General features: G+C 42.3%; 1 protein-coding gene across 2 annotated transcripts; it reads left to right on the top strand.

Moving 5' to 3' along the window:
* The first annotated feature begins 738 nt into the window (after nt 1–738).
* Nucleotides 739–4552, top strand: LOC147897870 (pentatricopeptide repeat-containing protein At2g03380, mitochondrial-like). Of its 2 annotated transcripts, none has more exons than XR_015541629.1 (2): nt 739–4151; nt 4248–4552. XR_015541629.1 is itself a non-coding variant. In XM_087379947.1 (2 exons), the coding sequence occupies exons 1-2, from the start codon at nt 1012–1014 to the stop codon at nt 3880–3882; spliced, it is 2703 nt and encodes a 900-aa protein (XP_087236073.1). In that variant the 5' UTR covers nt 739–1011; the 3' UTR covers nt 3883–4552. The 2 variants fall into 2 exon arrangements, 1 of the variants encoding a protein (XP_087236073.1); XM_087379947.1 differs by having other exon boundaries at nt 739–2788; nt 2957–4552.
* The last annotated feature ends 4925 nt before the right edge of the window (nt 4553–9477 follow it).

Here is a 9477-nt window from a genome sequence, read left to right as displayed (position 1 = left end):
TTTTAGGAGCTTTCAAACTAGTATCCATCTTGCATAGTTTTCGATTTAATCGTGACCCATAAAAGTACATAACAAATATCTTAGGTAAAGTAGCATTCCCATTGTCCACCATTGATCGAAACCCTTATTTTTTATATTTCAACTTACAAAAGGACCCTAAGTATCTATTTATAGGGGGTAAAATTATCAAGCATCTTTAACATGGCCATGAGAGATTACAAGTGGACCCCCTTTAATCCCAAGTTGAAAGCACACTAGCCTTAATTTGCAATGAGAATAGGCCCTAAGAATCATGTGTACAATATGAAGATATTGAGCTAGCTGGTAGATCCATGACAAAGTTGGTAAAAGCTATCACCAACCTCAACCCACCGACACTAGTATCTAAGTCTGGATACTCGATTCATCTGAAATTCCATATCCTTCACATTTCCTAAGGGCTCACATTGAATGCCAAACCAAGTGAGATTCTCACACCTCTGTGTTGAAAGTGCTCAAAAAACGTCCAATTGAGCTCATTTCCTACATCAAGAGCTCACATTGAATGCCAAACCAAGTGAGATTCTCACACTTCTTTGTCGAAAGTGCTAAAAAAAAACTTCCAAGTGAGCTCATTTACTACATCAAGAGCTCACATTGAATGTCAATTTCTTTGTGGAAAGTGCTCAAAAAAACTTCCAAATCATCATACATAGTTTGGAGTACAACGCTGACACTTCTTTGTTCCAAAGGGCTCCCAAAACTTGGAACTTCTCAAAGACTTTGGTACAAAGACATCAAAAAAGATGAATTCAGTATCACTCAACATACCAAAACATCAAAACAGAAGGATTCAGTATCTGCGGTTTGCCGCCTTGTTTTCTCGTAAGGGAAAATGAGAACTCCATTAGGAACCCCAGAACTCATTAGAGCTGGCTGATTTTGGCGAGTGCACACTGCAGTCGATCTGTAGTTATGGTATCAGAAGGAGCTCTCCGCTCAAACTTCAAGATTGTTGTGTAAAGCAGCAGAATGCGAAAATGGGAATTCACAAGCATAGCTAAAGAAATTCGGCACGAGCTTGATTTGTTCAAGGTTGGAAGGACTCGAGAACGCCATCTTCTCACATCGCTGGAGGATCCAGAACTGTGGAGGTCTGTGATTATAGACATACCTGCTCTGCTGAACCCACCTCAACCAAAAGAGGGTGCTTTGGATCGACTGAATTGGCCCGGAAATCAGGGAGATACCACCACCTATGCTACTCTCTTGCGAGAGTGTGGGGCTACAAAGGCTCTGTTGGATGGTAAGCGAGTCCACAATCATCTCATCGAATGTGGTCTGGAACAAAATGTTTTTCTTGGAAACCTCGTCTTACAAATGTATGGCAACTGCGGGGCTCTGGAGGAAGCACACACGGTTTTTACCAAATTGCTTGGACGAGATCGTTTTTCTTGGAACTTCATGATAAGAGCATACATGAGGCATGGCCACGGCAAGGAGGCTGTTCATCTCTTTAATCAGATGGAACTGGAAGGCAGTCTCCCAGACAGGTATGTCCTTACAACTATCCTCTCTGCATGTGAGAACCTAGCTAACGGCAAGCAGATGCATGCCGGCATTATGGGCAGCACATTCACAACAGATTTGGTCGTGTGGAATGCCCTTGTGACCATGTATGCCAAATGTAGCGGCTTGGAAGACGCATTGAGGATATTTGATACAATGCCTGAACGTGATGCGGTCTCTTGGAATATTATGATCGGCGCATATGCCCAGCATGGACAAGGCAGCCGTGGCTTTCAACTATTTGACCAAATGCTCAGTGAAGGCGTCATGCCTGACAAGGCCACTTTTGTCAGCATTGTTACTGTATGTGCCAGCCAAACTGCCTTGGCAAAAGGCCGGCATATGCAGGCGCTTATCATAAGCACTGGAAATGAATCCGATGTTGGAGTAGGGACTGCCCTTCTCGATATGTATGGAAAGTGTGGCAGCCTGGAGGATGCCCAGGCGATTTTCAAAACAATGTCAGGTCGAAACATAGCCTCCTGCAATGCTATGATTGCAGCATTTGTACAGCATGGGTTGATTCATGATGCCATCCAACTTTTTGAAGAAATGGACGGTGAAGGAGTCTTGCCAAATAGGGTAACGTTCATTAGCCTTCTCAGTGCATGTGCGAATCAGGCAGCTCTAGAGGAAGGCAAGTACATGCATGCCTGCATGGTGGGTAGCAAATTTGAAATGGATGTTGTTGTCGGCAATGTGCTTGTTAACATGTATGGAAAGTGTGGCAACCTGGAGGATGCAGAGAAGATGGTTGACAATATGTGTGAGAGGAACACTATCACCTGCAATGCCATGATTGCGGCTTATGTTCAGCGTGGGAATAGCCATGATGCATTGAGACTTTTTGACCGAATGCAAGCAGAAGCTTTAATACCAAATCAGGTTACCTATATCAGCCTCCTATCTGCATGTACCAGCCAGGCAGAAGTGGTAGGTCGACTTCTGCATGCACGCCTTGTGGGCACTGAACTTGGCCTGGATGGTGTTATAAGGAATGCCCTTGTCAACATGTATGGGAAATGTGGTAGAGTACAAGATGCACGGCAGATATTTGACAAAATTTTGGAGCCAGACAAGTTTTGCTGGAATGCCATGATTGCTGCATACGTGCAACATGGGCAAGGTGGACATGCGTTAGAAGTTTTTACCCAAATGAAGAGAGAGGGAGCAATGCCAGACAAGGTGACCTTTGTCTGTATTCTTTCTGCTTTTTTGTCCCAGGCATCTTTAGCTGAAGGTAAGAAAATTCATGTTCATATTGCAGGCAGTAAATGGGAGTCTGATGTTGTTGTAGGAACTGCTCTTATAAATATGTATAGCAAGTGTGGTAGCCTGAAGGATTCAATTATCATTTTTGACAAAATGCCTCATCGGAATGTATTTTCATGGAATGCAATGATTGCAGCATATGTTCAGCATGAGCATGGTAGTGATGCTCTGCAAGTCTTCGATCAAATGCAGCAGGAAGGAGTAATGCAGGACAAAGTTACATTTATCAGTGTTCTTTCTGCGTGTGCGGGCACATCAACCCTTGCTGAAGGAAAGCGTATACATGCCCTCATTGTTGCCAGTGAATTTGAAGTGGATGTTGTGATGGGAAATGCTCTTGTAAACATGTATGGAAAATGCGGTAGCATGGAGGATGCACGCATGTTTTTCGATCACATGTCGGAGCGAAATGCAGTCTCATGGTCTGCCATAATTGCAACTTATGCACAGCATGGGCGGGCCAAGGATTCCCTTCATCTGTACTGCCAAATGCGACAAGCAGGAGTTGCGCCAAATGATGTCACCTTTGTAAGCGTTCTTTCTGCATGTAGCCATGCTGGTCTGGTTGATGAGGCCTGCCAGTGCTTTGCATCCATGATTCAAGAGTATGACATTATGCCCACAGTGGATCACTATAACTGCATGATTGACATGTTTGGAAGGGCAGGTTTGTTGGATGAGGCAGAGTACTTGATCAAACGAATGCCAATTGAACCTACTTCAGTCTCATGGACAACCTTGCTTGGTGCCTGTAGAAACCTTACTGATTTTAAGAGAGGAGAATGTGCTGCAATGCGCGTGTTTCAGCTGGATCCAGAAGATGCAGCACCATACATAACCTTGTCAAACATTTTTACTGCAGCTGGCAAAGAAGATGATGCAGCGAAGGTGATTGACCTGATGAAGGATAGGAGGCTGATGAAAAAGCCAGTCTGTACCTCAGGATCCATCAAGGTTTCAGATATCTTTGTAAGTGATTCGATAAAATGGACAGAGGAGATAGGGGTAAAGATGCATAATAGGGGAAAGCAGGCAACTAATGCAGCATACGATATTTCATAGGTTCTTGGAGAAGTGTATGGACAGTGATTTATTGAGGGCTTGCATTGATACGGGGCCTATCAACACATCCTCAGGATCATCTCTGCCTATCATAACGTGAGAGCCACTTTATAGACCAAGGTGGTTCAACACGATTCAGGGACCGATGTGGCATACTGCCCAATCACTTTGGTGCACTTAGCATAGGATGAGGCAGCAAGGTTGACTGGCCTGATGGGGGACCAGAGTGTAATGAACCTGCCAAGCTGCTCCTAAGCACCCCATCAAGGGTATGGTTGCTCGGTCTATTTGAACTTGATCATATGCAATTAACAAGGGGGACATGTGGATCAATACTGAGCTTATTTGCCATGTTATTCACATAGGACATGACTCAGGGACCGATGTGACATACTGCCCAATCACTTTGGTGCACTTAGCGGAAAGGACGAGGCATCAAGGTTGGGCCTGATGGGGGACCAGAGTGTAATGAACCAGCCAAGCTGCTCCTAAGCACCCCATCAAGGGTATGGTTGCTTGGTCTATTTGAACTTGATCGTATGCAATTAACAGGGGGGCCATGTGGATCAATACTGAGCTTATTGGCCATGCAATTCGCAATGGAAAGGGAGAATGACAAGGTGCATTAATATTTGATGATGCATTTTACACATTGGTTTCATGTCACATTCTCAGAGGAATATTTGATCCTACACCATTGTCAATCTGGATCAAGATTATTTCCAACATTGATCTTAGACTTTCTCAATCTACCATAGGATTAGAGGTTGATATATATGATAAACGTGAACAACCTGAATATAGTGGTTTACACATTATAAAAATGCCTCACATTGACTCAAACATTTCTGATTTGGCAAAATATGGAGTCATTTCTTCCCAATTCCATAGATTTTCCCGCCTTTGTACAACTAAGGAGTCTTTTATCACTCAATGTAGTAATTTGATCACTTTACTATTACGCAAGAGGTATAATCCAAGGAAAATAATGAAAAAAGTTTGCACATTCTTAGATATGAAGTCTTTTATCTATGGTGTTTCGGCCTTAGCTTTGTTTAGAATGATTGAACATAAGCTGAAAACAAAAAGCGGGGAGCTGAATAGCCCGTTTTTCTTTTAGTTTCAAAAGAGAGTTTGTTTGAGTATACTTGTGCTTTCTAAGTTAGAAATGTATTTTTGCCTCTTTGCAGAAACGAGACATAAGTGTAAAGTGCCATTTAACTTTTTATGTTTTAAATAAGAAAGAGAGAGAGAGAGAGAGAGAGAGAGAGTTTCTAGTTTTTTGGAAGTTTTTGTTTCTTGACTTGCTTGTTTATTTTTGCTCAAGTCACCTACTTCGTTTCTTCTTTATTTCTTGTTTTCATTCTCTTTTGTTTATTTGACGTATTTTAGTAAGCACTGGGTTTGCCCAAGAGACTCCGCGGGTCTTTAGAAACCCAGTATAGCTGCTTATGCTTGGGCACTGATGACGACATAAGTGTTGCTTTGCTTGCTAAGTATGTCTTCCTTTTGCTTTTCATAAAAGTTTTTGTTTACCTCTTTTTTCTTCTCTTTCATTTTCTCTTTTATTTTCTTTGTAAATTTTTGATCTTTAGAACAACAAAAATTATAAATTTGTATGATTGGACTTATTCTAGTCTTACAAAGGTATATATTGATGATGGAAGGCTATGTTGAATTGAGCACTACTTTTCGCATTTCCAACTCAGAACAGTGCTACATAAATCTTTTAGAAGACTACAGAATGCAAGGTCCTTTTTTGGGTGGAGACAACTCAAAAATGCCCATTGTCATTTTGGGACTCAGCCCACACTTGTATTATGAGACTCTATTTACAACCAAGCCTCCCTCGGCTTGAATCAAGCACTCAGCCAAGCAAGCTTCTAATATATCGAGCTAGGCGAGAGAGAGACTGTGAACCACAATAAATGTGACTCGTCCTCTCTGCTACCTATTACAACCCTTCTCTTTACTAAAGAGACTAATTGCAAAACCGACTTCTATTCTTGACACACTTGGTTCGTTGGACTGTTGCTCGCCATGCCTACCGCCCTTAGCTTGAGGATGCATCCTTCTTAGACTTCGGGTTACCACCTTAGCCGTTGCTATTGCTCACCGCTTGAGAAGTTAGCCAATGAGGTACTCGCCTATTCACCATCCATGGACGCCAGCTGCTCTCATGCCTGTGTTGGTAATTCTGCCTATGCTGGCTTTTGTGCCTTGACTTTCTACAACTGAGCCCTCATGGTTTGGGGCTAGTTGGAAAGATGCTGCCTGAATGCAGGCGCATGAGGGTTAAATCCACAAGGTCGCCATGTGGGGTTATGCCTTTGTCGTGGAGGGGCTATAGAGGAGGACCAAGAGCATCATTTGGGGGATCTTAGGAAGAAGATGGAATGGGAGACAAAGCATCAAAAGGATCTAACATTTGTCTCTAACCCAGAGATCTCCTACTGGTTGGGCCATTGCTCCATCAACCAATTTGACTATGAGATTTGTTGTATCCATATTAGATCATCCCCACTTAGCCCAGCAATGCTTAGTGAATATGCTTACATATGTTCCTCTATCCAATATTGCCATAGCATGCTTGTCTTAGTAGGAGATGGAAAGTACTACACCGGTGTCATCACTTTCAAAGTACTGACCCATTTTGTTAACTGGCACCTTGGAAAAGTGTTTTGGGTCATTTGGGGTTTCGACTATCGTAGGATCTATCTCAAGATCAATGGATTCAAGAGCTACTATTTGCCCATTCATCCAATCCAAGAGGTCTCCCCATAGAATTGGATTACCCCCATAATAGTGTCATGATGGGTATCTTTACTCCTGTGGATAAGAATGAGGCTAATCTTGCGATGCCTTGGGGCTTGATGATTGGGTCCAAGCCGACTGATTCTAGTTCTTCAAATCCATATAAGGACATGTCGTCATCCTCCTTTTATTATTGTAGGGTGAGGTCCTCATCAAACATTTTTTGCATTAGTGTGGTCCCCTCCTTGAAGAGCATGAGGTAAAGTTCCTCTTCCACTGCACTTTCAAGGATTTAAAGGCTCAATTGACTTCCCAGTGACTTGGATGGATCGTATTGACTCCCTTGTCTGCCTTGAGTCTTTGCTGAAACCTTTCTTGGCACTCACGCACCAAGTTTTGTGCCTTGATAAGGCATTTTTTCTCTACTAAGGGGTTTTGGTATTTCATCACGACCCTTAGGCATTGTAGCTCAACCCTAAATGATGGCTCTTAGTGATTTCTTGACTTCTTTGGGAGAGGGACTCCATTTGAGGAAGTACCACCAGAGGAATATGATGTGGAAGCATCTTCATTAGACCCATCTTGGGTTACCTTATCATGTCCCTTTCCAATCTTATTGGTGTCTTTAACATTTCCACGCATAGATGAAGTTGCCTTCTAGGTTGCGACGTACTAGCCTTGTCCCTTTTTTCTTGCTTACGTAGCTCTTTAATAAAGGCCTTGGCTTGGACCCTTGTGATTACATTAAAGGGTACAGAGGACACCTAGCCTCTCTCAATGTTGACAAGATTCTGGCTTGCATTCTTAGGTATAGTAGGTGGCATTGCTATTCTCCACATTGAGTAGTCCTTATACAGGTGATCCATTCCCCACAACACAACGGTGCACTAGCATTAGAGGTGGCTACCATTGGCAAGGTTTGGTCATCCTTGTATAGGAAATCCTTCAGGGAGTGAGGTCCTTGACACTTGTAGCACAATACTAGCTGGTTGGTTGCCAATTTATATGGATACTCACTTGTATAGCATTGAATCAACATTGTCCTTGTCAAGATGTTCATATCTCTCACCGGGTGAGAGATAGGTGACGTTTGGTAGATGGGAATATATTGGTCATCCTGCATAACATAATGACTTACATAGTTAGGGTGACTCATAGTATTGCCATATTGAGATTGCTCACTCCTACTAAGGGCATAATCCAGTTCTTTCCAATACCTCGATGGTTGCTCCACAAAGACTTGGTTCATAGGAGTGATTCGTGGTGGACATGGTTGAGGTCCCAATATAGGTGGGGTTAACGGGCGATTTGGAGCCCTAAATTGCCCTTGGTAGACAGGAGTGGATACTTGTATTGCAAATTGTCCCTAGTTGGATGGATTTGGAGGCATCAACAATGTAAATGGTGGACTTGGTTGATACATGGGCTGGGGAATGGTCTTAGGGTATCAGCATTGTGATGTCTCATGATTCCCCCATTATGCACAATGGGCACAATAGAGTGCCGCTCTTGCCCCACAAATGATCCTAAATACTTCTTTCGACATCAATGGTGGTTGGGCTGACACTTGAGGCTATATCAACACCCTATTTTGCCTAGAAAATAGGTTTAAAATATCTATCGATTTAGTCAGTCCAACTCTACCCATCATATTGGAATAGGTTTCTCTTAATCTAGCTATTGTAGATGGGGTAGGAGACTGAGGATCATTAGAGCTAGAGTTCAAAGCCATTGACACTCTAACTTGGAGGGCTCTCCCATGTCTCTATCCAAGCCCCAATTTTGGGTTGATTCTACTTTGACATGGGATCAAGGGGCGACAGCGTGCATCAGGTTATAACACAACATGCACTAGGTTAATAATTTAGCATTTTGGTAATTCAGCATGCATTGCGTTACTAACTTAGTATGCACTGGGTTAATAATCCAATGTTTTGGTAATTCAGCGTGGCATTGAATTAAGGCTACCTCAATGTTGAGCTTTCTAATTCAACACTGACCTTGCTATTTTAGTGTGTGTTGGGTTAAGGTTAATATAGTATGCATTCAGCTACTAACCTAATGTATGCTGGTCTAATAACTCTACGTGCACTGGGTTAAGGGTTGACTCCTTTTTTGGAGATTTGGTGAGCTAATTATGCTAGCTAGCATATCCTCTTAGTTGTCAAGGTGTCAGTTGGTGCAAAGTGTGCCAATTAATTTAGTATGCACTGGGTTATAACCCAACATGTGATGGGTTAACATTAACCCAATGTGTCTCTCCCTTGTCGACAAAAATTTCAGCATTTTTTGAGCTACTATGGCTTTTGTGCAGTGTTTGGAGTGCTTGGGGACTACTTCTCTACCTCTATTGTACCTACTCACAAACATGAAGCAAAAAAACAACAACAATAAAGAACAACTTTTGAAGGAGTAATGGGGTGTTTTTGCAAAAAAGTGATAGTTTTCTCCTTCTGTACCACTTCAAAAATCGCTTTTAACATAATTTCTTAGCGTTTTTTTTGGGATTTTCTCTCACATGCACCTTAGCAATCACCTAAACTAGTTTTCTACAAACTTTGAATACCAAAAAAGCACCAAAACTACTTTAAAATCACTCCAAATGACTTACAATACTCTCTTCCAATCACACCTTCCCATACACAAAAAACCAACATCTTTTCTTTATAATACTCAGCATTCGGCAATGGGTAGATAATGGAAGAGGCAAATGCAATACAAAATCTCACCTAGAACTCCCCAGCAATGGCACTAAAAATGTGTAGTCTAGCGACGATAACTCGCATGTCATGGGGATCTTACAAGAACGTTGTTTGGGAATCTCTGGTCATGCTCTAGTGG

This window comes from Dipteris shenzhenensis, chromosome 10 (genome assembly GCF_047967505.1).
Source record: "Dipteris shenzhenensis isolate YYH24624 ecotype China chromosome 10, Dip_SZ_1.0, whole genome shotgun sequence".
Classification (NCBI taxonomy): Eukaryota; Viridiplantae; Streptophyta; class Polypodiopsida; order Gleicheniales; family Dipteridaceae; genus Dipteris; species Dipteris shenzhenensis.
This window is presented reverse-complemented; position numbering and strand designations above follow the sequence as displayed.

What these genes read in the sequence shown, in the direction of transcription:
- LOC147897870 (XM_087379947.1), top strand. Translation starts at nt 1,012, where the DNA reads ATGCGAAAATGGGAATTCACAAGCATAGCTAAAGAAATTCGGCACGAG. An exon ending in CCAGGCATCTTTAGCTGAAG is followed by an intron (nt 2,789 to 2,956) that starts GTAAGAAAATTC and finishes CAATGATTGCAG; the next exon opens with CATATGTTCAGCATGAGCAT.